Source organism: Peromyscus californicus, unplaced genomic scaffold (genome assembly GCF_007827085.1).
Source record: "Peromyscus californicus insignis strain IS unplaced genomic scaffold, ASM782708v3 Scaffold_17__1_contigs__length_78620276, whole genome shotgun sequence".
NCBI classification, from domain to species: Eukaryota; Metazoa; Chordata; class Mammalia; order Rodentia; family Cricetidae; genus Peromyscus; species Peromyscus californicus.
In genome coordinates, this window is record NW_026294469.1 from 48,998,605 (window position 1) to 49,011,845 (window position 13,241).

Consider the following 13,241-nt stretch of genomic DNA (forward strand, 5'->3'; position numbering starts at 1 on the left):
AATATGCTTTCCTGTCTGGTAACCATCATGCTTTGTGGGTTGGAACAAAGTAAACCTGAGACTGAACAAGTCAGCTTCAACCATTCTCTTACAATTAAAAACTCTCATCCTTTCCTGGTCTTTTTATTTGAACCTCTGACAGTATTAATAGCGGTTTCTGAGGAAATAAACTCCCTGTGAGTGAATTCAGTCAAGTCATTAAACAATTCATCCCCTGGTCTAACCAGAGCCTCACTGCATGTTTCCAAGCTACACCCTTCATGTGATACTCATACTGCCTAAAGCTAACTCAAGAAACCCCACAGGCTCAACTTTCAAAATACGCCAGGATCCCCACCCCTGGCACTGTCACCTCTTCCCTAGACCACTGGAGCAATCTATTAGCTAGCTTCTGCTTCTCTCCTTTTCTGTCTGCATCCCAAACACTTCACATACAGAGTGACACGTAAAATGTAGGTCATCACCGCTCCTTTGGAAAACATGGCGGCCTACTAAGCTTTTTGTCAACCTGACACAAGATAGAGTCATCATGGTAAAGGAGCCTCAATTGAGAAAATACCTCCATCAGACTGGCCTGTAGGCAAGCCTGTAGGGCATTGTCTTGGTTGGTGATTGATGTGGGAAGACCTAGCACACTGGGAATGGTGCCATCCCTGGACAGGGAGTCCTGGCTTATAAAAGAAAGCAGTCTGGGCAAGCCCATAAAGACACATTACTCCATGGTCTCTCTTTCACTTCCTGCCTCCAGGTTCCTGCCCTGCTTGAGTTCCTGTCTTGGCTTCCTCTGATGATGGACTGTGACCCATAAGTCAAATCAATCCTTTCCTCCCCAGGTTGCTTTTGGTCGTGCTGTTTATCGCAGCAAGAGAAAGCCAATGAAGAAGACACATGCAATGGCCTCCATGTCCCATAGAGCAAAATCCGATCTCTTAAATGCTTTTCAGGATCCCACAAAGGCTGTCCTTGTTACTTCTGGTGCCTCAGTCCCAAGGACTCTCCAGCCATGTACCCTTTACCAGTTCCCTTACCTCTTTGCTATTGCTCCTCTGGACCTCTGAGATTTGGATCCGCCTCTGCCGAGAACACCCTTTCTCTACTATCTACTTGTTTCAACTTCCTATTTTCTTCCACCTGTGCTCAAATCTAACCTTTTCAGAAGGCCTATCTTGTCACTCCATGTAAAATTTTGAGGTTCCTGCCTTCCATTCCTTGCTCTACCTTCTACAAAAAAAAGAATTGCTTAAAGATGAAAAGAAATTATTTTTGCTGAGTCAGAGTCAGTGTGAAGTCACAGGCTGAATAGAACAGAGAATGTGTGTCAATGGGATGTCATATGAGATCCATCATTTGAGAAGCCAGGATCCTACCCTAAATTTAATTAGCTTTCAGAAAACAACTACCATGGTTAGCCTGAGGTCAAGGTGTGTATCCTCTACTTAAAGAGGATGCTGAGCCCACATTCCTGCTGCTGTGACAGAACAGAAGAAGCACTCTCCAAAGTGCCACAGAATTGGTACTGCGTTCATGTTAAGTCTAGCAGAAGCAGGAGCATGAGGGGAAAACACTTGGTGAGGCTGGAGGTGTGCTTGAGAAACTCCTGTTGAAGACAAGGTGGGGGTACTCTGGAACTGTGAAACTCATGTGCTCAGAGTGGGAATGAGGTCACTCAACAAATGTCCATGGCAAAATGAACAGGCTCTCTGCTATCGTTGGCTTTCTTTTACATTGGCTTGCTTTTTCTTTTTAAGTGTTAAAAGAGAAACTAGATTTTCACTCTGCTGCAGACATGTATTAGCTAATTTCAATAAACTGGGGAGTTGTGTTTATAGGATTAGAAAACAGAAACTGTAACAAGAAAAAACTATGGAAAACAAGTATGTCACGCAGCTCTAATACCAGCACTCCAGAGACAAAAAGATTATTAGGTTTGGGCCCAGCCTAGACTACAAGAAGAGACTCTCTCAAAAACAAATCAACCCATGCTCTGAGTCTTTTTATTTTCCATATGAAAATGCAGGGATGTGAACTAGAATCTTGGCAGTTCATGTTGATTCTTGGTTACATTCATCCTACCGTACCAGAAGACTAGAGTGGGCATCTACCAACTCCAACTTCAGAGACAATGCTACATCTGACTTGGTCTGTGCACCCTGAAAATAGCACTGAAGAAGCTGGCCCTAAAGGGCCTCTCACACCAAGTCAGGTGTCTTCGAGGTCTGTTTCTCCCTCTGCTTCTTTGCCTTGACCTGTGATTCACCGCTGACTGGGGCTCACGCTCGTTACCACCTAGACTTAGGGAATTCCACTATTGGCAACTGCAATGGAAACTCAGCCTGTCCAAATGGAGTCAGCCATGCACTACAGGCAAACAGGAGAGCATTGGGGAAAAAGCTGAGCTGACTCTCCCTTGAGGGGTTTTGTGTCTACAAACCTGTCAGGCAATGTTAGCAAATTCAGTAGCATGTGCACGTAATATGTTCAGATGCAAAAGTAATCAAATACAAATTATTGTACACCTACTATAACACGAATCTTAAAGGGGCTTGTTAATAAAAAAAAAAAAAAAGAGCCTGGAGCCAGGTATTGGGGTAAATGCAGCAAGATCAGAGAGAGAGAACAGCCACAGCTAACCTCATTTCACCAATTCCTCAGCTGATCTCGTTTCCTCAAACTGGAAGCCTCTGAGTCCTCATCCAAATGGATCTCAGCTGAACTGCTGCTAAAAGCCTAAAAGGTTAACAAACCTAAAAAGCCTCTTAGTGCCTGGTTTTCACGCCTTATATACCTTTCTGCTTCCTGCCATCACTTCCTGGGATTAAAGGCATGTGTCACCATGCCTGGCTGTTTCCAGTGTGGCTTTGGACTCACAGAGATCCAGATGGATCTCTGCCTTCAGAATGCTAGGATTAAAAGTGTGAGTGCCTCTGTATTTTCTGGCCTCTGTATCTAGTGGCTGTTCTGTTCTGTGACCCCAGATAAGTTTATTAGGGTGCACAATATTTTGGAGAACACAACATCACCACAACCTACTCTGGATTAACCCCTTTGTCAGGCCTCCACAGAGCCCATGCTTTAGAAAGAAGACATCTTTGTTTTAAAAATAAAGGCGATGCCAAATGCAAGTTGCTCTAACAGGTCACAGTTGTAGGAAAAAGGGAAGCATGGTCAGTTCCTCTACTTTAACGTTTGGCAGGTTTTCATAGAGGTTTTCATACCCTGCAACTAACAAGCAGACAGAAAGTTCCTAACTAAGGAAACTGCATTTTCAGAATCCCAGAGGGATAAGAGGACCCAGAATATCTTCATTCCTAGGTCAGAGCTAGAGATACATAGGACTTGGAAGCAGGATGAGGTTAGGGAAGATAAAGTCAGAAATGCAGGCAGGTCCCAGATCCTGAAAGGCTTATCCATTATTCTGAGAGTTTGGGGATTTGTCTTGTAGGTGACAGAGAGCCAATGAGGGACAATAAACAATAGAACATAAAATAAATAAATAGGATTGAAATGTGGTTTTTAAAAAGACTAGTCTAGCTTAATGTTTCTTTTGTTTTTGTTGTGTTTGTGGGATATTTGTACACTGTGAAAATGTATTGCTGTGATTGGTGTAATAAAAAGCTGAACACTCAATAGCTAGGCAGGAGGTATAGATAGGCGGGACTTCTGGCCACAGAGAGGAAGTAGAAGGAAATAATCCAGGCACAGAGAAATGTCAAATGTCAATGAGACATGGAGGGAACTGAACATACAGTAAGAAAGGAAAGGAAAAAGCCACAAGGCAAAACGTAGATGAATATAAATGGGTTAATTTAAGTTATAAGGGCTAGTGGGGCAAGCCTAAACCAAGGCCAAGCTTTCATAATTAATAAGAAGTCTCCTGTGTCATTATTTGTGAGCTAGTGGCCAACAACAAAGCTTGCTACTACGCAAGGTCTTACTATCTAGTTCTGGCTGGGCTGGAACTCAAAATACTGACCACACTCACAGAGATGCACCGCCTCTGCCTCCCCAGTACATCATCATGCCAGTCCAACCAGATCAGGTGGCTGCTGGGAGTAAGCAGTTAGCCCAGAAGGAAAACAATTCAACTCTGAATTAAGGCACTGAATGAGAGACACAAGTTAGAGGGACACAATGAAGAGGGACACAGTTAGAACTATTCAGAAAGTAAAATCAAAAAAGGAGCCATCAAGGAAGCGCCCAAGTTTTTGGCTAAGGCAGATAGGTGCTAGTCAAGATTCTATTACAATCCGAGGGGCAAGCATGTGAGGAACATCAGCTCTGAGAGAAACATTCACAGTTCAGGCTACGGAGAAGGTTTGCCAGGACAGCAGCAGCCTGAAGCCCTTTGCCATGTTTACGTTTGGGAAATAGGGTTTAGGCAGCAGCAGCAGCATATTTCCTGGGAGGGGCTCCCAGGAGGGCCAGGAAAGGATAGCTGTTGAGATGTGACTCTTTCTTTCCCTTCTGTGTACTTGCTGTGATGTTTTGATGAAACTGCAGACTCTAGGCAGGAAAGCCTGTGATTAGTGTAGTGTTCAAGCAGGAAACCCAAAGTGGGGAGAGCAGCCTTGGCAGATGGCCAGCCATGGTTGGCACAGTTCCTGGGGTCTCGGAAGTTGCTTGGGAGCTCACTGGGCTGTAGCCTAACTCCAGCTGAAGGATTTCTGAGAGGAAATCATAGTAGGATTTTCATACTTGGGGTTTAGGGACCTTTCTTTTATGTGCCTAGCACTTCAGAGTTTACAAAATGCTTTTACACTCATTGGTAACTTTTATTTTCACCAAGACATGTAGTATTTTTCCCAATCCATGTGTTTTCAAACAATACTTGGGAGTTTTAAGTGGTTTTTTTTCAAAAGCGCATAGCTAGAAAGTGCCAAAACCATTGACCTAGATTAGATATTTTATGTTGGCAAAACAATTGGGAAGTAAAGGTCTTATTCTGGGTGAGGATGCAAATTGAGCCGGCTTTTCACAACACATTGTCAGAATCTTTTAAATGTGGTTAGTCTTTCATCTGGCAGTTCTAATTCTGGGTCTGTGTGCCAACCTATGCTCACCTTAAAAAGCAAAGCTCGAAGTGAATCCAACATTAAAATGTGATCCCAGTGGCCTTAGGGAAGAGTGAAAAGGCAATACAAGGACACATTACCAAGCTGGTCACCATTGTGTGCAAAGAGGACCTGATCCTGCTGGAACTCTCTAAGGAACACAAAGAATTCTGAAAGGCAGAGGGGGAAATGTATTCACAGGCTCTCACCTACATTAGTTTCTCCACAGAATGTTAACTCATACTTTGTGGTTTACCAGATGGGTTCCCAGAAGTATCCCAAAATGTATTTACATATCGGCTTCGTAGTTAAAAATAAGGTTAGTGGGACTAACCTGGGACTGATGCTGGTGCTGTCATTGGAACACAGATCTCTGAAAAGTGCAATTTCGGAATCTGGAAGTTATAGTTCTATAGAACTGGAGTTAACAAGAACAGGATCCAGACCCTTGGAGGTTCAAGGGGAACCAATCAAGCAATTAACAAGGTTAATTCTCTGCCATGGGAGACTTTCCCTGTTCCATAGCACAATGACCTCATAATGCCAGATATTCTGTTGGGCAGTGCAACCAGAGGACAGCAGAGAAAAGGCTCTCTGTACCCAGTGTCAAACACAAATGATTATCAAAAATCCAGTTCTTCTCAACTGTAGTAGCTACAGGATTCACCTGGAAACCTGCTGTAAAGTTAAACTCCTGGGTCCCGCCTAGAAATTACAATTTGTGTCTACATAATAATCTACCTAAATAATCCTAGATTTCCCATTTTCAATCCCTCCAGCAATTCCTCTGTAGGTGATCCAGAAGCACACTTGATAAACACTGGCCTTGAACCTAGACTCTGAGTCCTGAGAGGGGAGAACTTGTGCCTATCCCTGGTTCTCTACAGAATACCCTATTTAATCCAGGGACCAGGTAATTGTTCACTGAATTGTTCAAACCAACCCTCTAAAAAAGTGTTTCAACATGCAGAGATGACCAAACCAAACTAGTGGGAAATCATGAAAGTTAGATCAACGGCTGTGGCGCCTACATGGGACTGGACTAGGCCCTCTGCATGGCTAGACAGTTGTGTAGTGTAATCTGCTTGGGGGGGCCCCTGATGGTAGGATCAGAATCCATCCCTGGTACATGAGAGGGCTTTTTGAAGCCCACTACCTATGATGGGACACCTTGTGCAGCCTTGAGGCAGGGGGAAGGGTTTGGACTTGCCTCTACTGGATGTGCCTCCCCATGGGAGGCCTTGCCTTCTTGTGGGTTGGAGTGGGAGGTGAGTTGGGAGAAGGGGGCTGGGGGGTGGGGGGGGGCAGAAGGAGGGAAGGGGGGATCTTTGATTGATGTGTAAAATGAATGAAAATTTTTTCTTAAAAAAATAAAAAAGTGTTTCAAATAGGGTCAGCTCAAATCTGTGGCCTCTCTGCATCGTTAGGCCATGGGACTCTATGGGAGTGGTCTAGAAAAGGGGATTCAAACTCACTAAAAGCTAAATGATAATCCATGAGACCAAATAATTCATTAACATGTAAAAAACAACTACAAACTATTTGAATAATATATTTTCTCTTAAGAACAAAACCCATCTATGAAACTAATCTAGTACCAGGTTGTTTGCCTGACAAGAGTAAAGGGCCCTTGAGCTCTCTAGCTCAGGCAGCCCACTAATCATCTTATCTACTTTTGCTTTCAGATAAAAACACTCCCTGCTTTAAAAAAATAAAATAAAAGAGTACATGTAATTTAATAAATGCTAGACTTAAACTATTAACAGGACAAAATTTATGAGGTAACATACAAAAGCATTATATAAAGTAAGTTATTACCATGTTGGAAAATACGCTGAAAACATTTCATTTGGGGGTAATATGTGCAAGATCTGGAGCCAAACACAAGAGAAAACAGGAAACAACCGCTGTGCTTCCCTAAGCCCAGGTTTTCTGTAACAGAAATAATGCTAGATTCTACCTTTGAAGTTTTGTGAGAATTCAGTCAATGTATGTGTTCCATTTCCTCTACTTCCATTCTCAATGTTAATAGATGGTTCCCTTTCTGCTCCCATCACGGGCTCTAATGTCACACAGAAAAATACAGACGGCCCTTAACAACTTGGTTCACTGATCTCCCGTCTTCAACCGTCGATACAAAATGCTCCCAACACGTAGACCTATCGCCTAACTCTTCAAACGTAGAAATGAACGGTACGGACAATGCACGGACCTTACTAAGGAGTGTCAATGTGGATGTTTCCTGAGGTCCGTGGCAAGACTGTCAGAAGAATGTGCTGCTGTAACTCTGCTTTCCAGTTAGGATGGAATAGTGGCCTGGAAGGAGGGGTAGGAAGGGGCCGTTGGGAGAAAACGAAACAGCAGCCTTACTTTCTGGAAGGATGCAAAGAAGAGCACTGAGCATGTCTGGATTTTGGACTAGGTCAGAGTGTCATGATGAGGGTCCCAGCAGCCAAGGCTCCCGGAAATGGGTGGGCCCGAACCCGAGAAGCGCACGCGCACTGAAGTCGCAAAGCCCCTCTGGGTCCGGTAGCTTACGTCAACGTCTACGTGAAAGACGTAAGGGATCTCGCGGGGAGGGGAAAACGCCGGGCCGAGTCACGTGACGGGCGCGCCGGGCGTTGGCTCCTCCCTCCCCAAGATGGCGTCCCTGCTGCAGTCGGAGAGGGTACTCTATCTCGTCCAAGGAGAAAAGAAGGTTCGGGCCCCGCTCTCTCAGCTCTACTTCTGCCGCTACTGCAGCGAGCTGCGATCGCTGGAATGTGTGTCGCACGAGGTAACTGGGCCGTTCCGCGGGGGGGCTGCGCGCCGGGGCGGGGGGTGCTCTTCCCAGTCACTGCGGCTGGCGGGAAGTTCCGCCGGGGAGAGGCGGGGAAATCGTGGGTCTAGCTTTCTGATTGGCCAAGTGCCCTATCACTCATCGGGGTGTGCCATTTCATTTGCTTGTAAATTGTCACTTGGAAAAGGGGCGGCCCCGGGTGGGGCTGAGCAGATCCTCTTGTTCCAGAGCTGCCTGTGTAGCTGGACAGATTTGCCCTGGACCCTGCGGTCGCCTGTGCGACTTGAGAATTGAGGGCTGGGAGATAGGTCGGGGGTTGTCTAGCTCGAGTCTCTGAAAGGCAGAGGAAGCTGTTTTCTCATCGTTAATGCCCCGACAGCCCCTCTCGCTCGTGGCCCTCTCCTCTGAGAAGTCCTGACCCTGCTTTAACCAGAAGCGGGGCCCTGTCCAAACAGCTTACCCCGTTTCCTAAGCCAGACCAAGGACTGAAGCAAGAAGACTTGTGTGATAGGTTGATTTGAGTAGCAAACGCATAGAGTAGTCTGCTAAAAAAAGAAGCTCAAGAGTTCTATTCACGGGCCCAGGTGGTCATTGGAATAGAATTGTTCACCTACTAGCAAAGTCCCAAACCTTTTGCTGCTTTTGACAGGACTTGTATTTCTACTGCGCTGCCGTTGTGAATCTCAACGGTCTGGTGGAAAAACTCATAGAAATAATGGCCGAGTTTATTCCGTATTTAACTGTGTGGCAAAGGCTTTGCATAATCTTTCCAGCTAATGAAGGTGGAGGCTTGGGTTTGGGAGATTTTGGATGGGGGTGGGGGGTGGGGTTGAGTCAGGGTTTCATGGAGCCCAAGCTAGCCTCAAACTTACTGTGTAGCCAGTGCTGGCTTTTAACTCCTGGTTTCCTGCCTTCACCTCCCAAGTGCCAGGATTATCAGTGTACACCACCATGTCCAGCTGTTGAAGGTGCGTGTTGTTGCAAGAAGGGGGGAAAAAAAAAAAGCTGTATTGCGGTGACTCAGGCCTATAATCCTAACACCCGGGAGCCTGAAGCAAGAGAGGAATGCTGTGAGTTCAAAGCAAGCATTAGCTGCATAGTAATTTCTAGGACAGGCCGCTACAGTGTGAAACGCTTTCTCAAGGCTCACACCCCACCCCCAAATGTACAGGTTAAGAAGCAAACCCAGAATGTTTCTGGTAGATCACAGAGTTGTTTAGAAGTTTGAAGGAAGATGTGAATCAGAGACTAGGATCCCTGGGGGGGGGGGGGGGGGGAATGCATGTGAAAACATGGCCTGTGGTGTTAACCATTTTACATGTTCTTTTATTAGGGATACTTTCCAAACTATTAAGAATGGTTAAACAGAGAGTATAAGAAATCCAAACCCAGTCGTGTTTATATATACTTACATATTTATATCATAGATGTGATTTTTCTTGGATTTCGCATTAGCACTTTGTGTGATAGCTAGAATTGTGTAATTATCAAATAAAACCTACTTACTACATACATACTTTTTTATAAAATCTTTTTTTTAAAAGAGTGGATCTAATATCTCGACTGTGTTTTGAGTAAAGTACAATAAGATGGTTGTTGTTCAGTTTGTTATTCAAAACGTCTCTGACTGGGGAACTGAAGAGATGGCTCAGCAGGCAAAGGCTCTTGCTGCCAAGCCTAACAGTCTGAGTTGGGTCCCCAGGACCTCCGTGGTGCAAGGAGAGAACCAGTTCCTGTGAGTTGTCCTTGTCATCCCCATATGCTATGAGCTGTAGTACCTACCTGTAGGCCACCTACCTCATCACATCAGCACAAAACAAATTTAAGATAAGTAGATGAAAATCTCTTGTTTGGGGGCTGAGGTGGTAGTTCAATTGGTAAAATGCTTACAAACATGCCAGGATCCCAGAACATATATACGTACAAGCTAGGCACGGTGGCACATAATCCTATTGCAGGCCAGCCAGCCTTATCTACTTGGTGAGCTCCGGGCCAATGAGAGGCCCTCTCTTATAAAAAAGGGAGGGGCAGGGGGCAGTGCTTGAGGTTGTAGCACCTGAGAGTTTCCTGAGACCTCCACACACATGCACACACAGAAAATTTTAAGAAATAGATCTCTAATTGGCTGGCTATAACTGTAAATTTTTATATATACTTAGTAAATATATTACATCACTAATGAGAAAACTTGATGCCTTCAAGAGCTACCTTTTTAAAAAAAAAAAAAAGATGTTATGATGAATGTTTTGCCTGCATGTATGTCTGTGCACCATGTACATGCCTGCTGCCTGTGGAGGTCAGAAGAAAGCACAGGATGGGCCACCCTGTGGGTGCTGCTGAGAATCTAACCCCAGTCCTGCAAGAGCAGCAGATGCCCTTAATCACAGGCCATCTCTCCAGACCCAACTTAATGTCTTTTAACAAAGGTATTGCTGAGTTCGTTGTAATGTAATCAGGCCAAACTAGATGGGAGGCTGATCACAGCTTTACACTTGCATTATTAATCAACTCATTAGACCATAGAGTTATTCATTTAGAAGCTTTGAAGTATCATGTAGACAAGTCTTGACGAAGCTCATGTGTAAAGCTTGATGATAGGGAACAGAACATAAGAGAAAGAAAAAGGATTAAAAGAGAAAATTCAAAACCAACAACAGAGAGGTAATTGCTTAGTTGGAAACAGTCCAGGCATTTTGTCTGTTTTTTCCCAGATCAGTAATGTCTTACCTTCTGGTGCGGTATAGCATATTTTAATAATGAATTTCTTTTTCCTCTGATTTTTTTTTTATTTCCTCATAGGTGGACTCACATTATTGTCCCAGCTGCTTAGAAAACATGCCATCAGCTGAAGCCAAATTAAAAAAGAATAGGTAAGAAGAGGACAAATTTTTCAGTTTTCCATTTGTTGTTGGTTTTGTGGGCACTGAGGCTGAACAGGGTCTTACTTTATAGATCAGATCTCAGATTTTGATTCCTCCAGCCTGCGTGCTAGGATTACAGCACAGTTGTTTTAAGTAGCGGGTAAGAAAACACACAGGATTAAAGTTTTTCCTGTTTGAGCATCATTGTTGCCTAAGATACCTTGTGTAGCCCAGGCTGGCCTCGAACTCACTCTGTAGCCCAGGCTGACCTCGAACTCAGAGATCCACCTGCCTCTGCCTCCCAAGTGCTGGGGTTAAAGGCATGCGACACCACTCCCTGGCTTTGATTTTATTTTTTAATACAGTGTCTTTATTAGGAAACTTCTAAGAATTATTTGAAAATAGTGCAGTCCTCCCGCTTCGTTAAGAAACAGTATTGATTTAGTTATGTCACCACAGGCTTCTTGTGGTTGGGACTGTTTCTTAGACTTTCTCTCTTGAGTTTAAAAGTATTGAGGGATCTCGGTGCAGTATCTATCAGATAGACTCAGTGTCTGTGATGTTTTTCTCACTAGACAGGAGAATGGGTCAGAATCGGGAGTTAGACTCCCCTCTCAAAGTCTAGCTACATAAATGTTTAGGGCTTTTTCCATAGTCTGCCTCTTTTCTCTATTTAATCATTACTCGTGAATATTTATTTTGTACATCAGGCTGTGATACTGATTTGTTTTGTTGGTTTTTCTCCCTTGCCTGTTCCATCTTTGGCCACTGGGAGCTCTTTTACTTTTCTCCTGGACCCCTGTAGCCTCGATCATTAGAAAAGAGAGAATGTTGTCATGTTCCTTTTATCTGAGCAATTTCTTACCAGTGTAGTACTGTACGGTATTTTAAGCTTACCTGGTCTACTTTCTGCCTCTAACTTAGAATTTATTATTTCTCAGAGAAGCTTGGTTCTTTTTACCGGAGGACATTAAGAACCAAGACCTGGCTGCTAGATGTAGTCTTTGCTCCTAGCTACTGCTGGGATTTTAGGTTGGTGTGAAAATTCCTGTTACCGGCCATATTCCTGTTCATTTGTGGTTGTGAGCCACTGTTACTTGTCTTTCTTGCTCCAGGAAATAGTTCCTGAGAATTAGATGCTGTATTGTATGCTTTCTATATGTTCATTTATCACTTAATTTTTCAAATGATTCTGTAAGGTAGGTGGTATTATAGACAGGAATCTGTAACAGATGATCGATATTGGACAAGACTACAGGTGAAATCTTGATAATCTCAGGCTGTGGGAGTTCTGAAAGCACTGGGTGTGGTTGCTCACAGCTATAATCCCAGCACTTAGAGCCACGGGCAGAAGGATCACAAATCCAAGGCCAGTCTGAGCTGAATAGACTTTGTTTCAAACAAACAGGGTCCAGGGTTCCCAAAGGGAAACGTTATCTGATGCATCTCAGGAGAGAACAGAAGCCCTTTGAGTGCCCCACTGACCACACCCCTTCCATGGTGGTGTCTGTTCTCTGCAAGTGCCCCACTGTGACCACGCCCCTTCCATGGTGCTGTGTTTCAGGTCTCTGGCACAGCAGTCAAACAGTAATTTTCCAAATCCAGTTTCACAGTTGCTTATGTTGTTGACCCTGAGTTTTCTGTCACACAGTACTCTATCCTCTAACAGCATAAACTATGACATTTGCTTTTTCCTTTAAAATCTCTGTGTCCTGTATAGCCATAAAAAAATAAATGTGGAATAGTAAACTCCACCTAGAAACAGTGATTTTTCTCTGTAGAGGAGATGGAGTTGGACTCTTAATTTGTCACAAGCTTTGGTGATAATTGTTTTGTTTTTAAGTGAGCTTATAACATATAGTGCTTTTGAAATGTTAAACTTGGTAAAAGTACCCAGAAAAAAAATTTTTTTCCCCTTTGAGAGTCTTTGAATTTCTAACATTTGGACCATAGTTTCCTAAATTGTGAATTGTGACCATGTATGGGTTCATGTAACTAGATGTGAGGACTTTAAGAAGTTGACAGAGGTAAAAGGTTTCTGAAACAAAATCTAATTCAGAGTCAAACATGTAACCAATGAGGTGTTTATGACGGGCGTGTCCATATTACACTGGACTACTTCATTACAGCCTTGGCTCTGAATGCAGCCTGTGGACTTGGAACTCCTGCTGCTGCAGTCAGTGCTGCCCGAAACGCCTCGGCTCCCAGTTGAGACTACTGTGGCTTATGAAGTGCAGGGGGTTTCAGCACATGCAAAGCTCTTTGCTATAATACAACCATTAGCTTGATCATAGAAAGCAAAGACAACATTTTCCTTCCATCATTCCTCAGCGTGTGTCAAATTACAGCTCTTTGGTTTGTATCAGATAAGAATGTTGGGGCGGGGGGTATTGTTGGTTTGTTGTTTTCCAGACAGGGTTTCTCTGTGTAGCTTTAAGCCTGCTCTGGAACTCGCTCTGTAGACTAGGCTGGTCTCGAACTCACAGAGATCCGCCTGCCTCTACCTCCCGAGTGCTGGGATAAAAGGTGTGCACCACTACCGCCTGGCTG

General features: G+C 44.1%; 2 protein-coding genes across 14 annotated transcripts in view; one reads left to right on the forward strand and one right to left on the reverse strand.

Moving 5' to 3' along the window:
• Positions 1 to 7,591, reverse strand: part of Smim3 (small integral membrane protein 3) — a 52,688-nt gene extending 45,097 nt beyond the window's left edge. For 7 of the 12 annotated variants that reach the window (XR_008219205.1, XM_052742240.1, XM_052742239.1 and 4 more), the window contains exon 1: positions 7,264 to 7,512. The gene's annotated coding sequence lies outside the window, so the exon portion shown is untranslated. The other 5 variants (XR_008219208.1, XR_008219206.1, XR_008219207.1 and 2 more) reach the window with 5 other exon arrangements.
• Positions 7,592 to 7,642: 51 nt separating this feature from the next.
• Dctn4 (dynactin subunit 4) overlaps positions 7,643 to 13,241 on the forward strand; it is a 33,304-nt gene continuing 27,705 nt past the window's right edge. For both annotated transcript variants that reach the window (XM_052742231.1, XM_052742232.1), the window contains exons 1-2: positions 7,643 to 7,827; positions 10,630 to 10,700. In XM_052742231.1, coding sequence (XP_052598191.1) covers positions 7,693 to 7,827; positions 10,630 to 10,700 — 206 coding nt within the window. In that variant the 5' untranslated portion in view covers positions 7,643 to 7,692. The remainder of the gene's footprint in view (positions 7,828 to 10,629; positions 10,701 to 13,241) is intronic.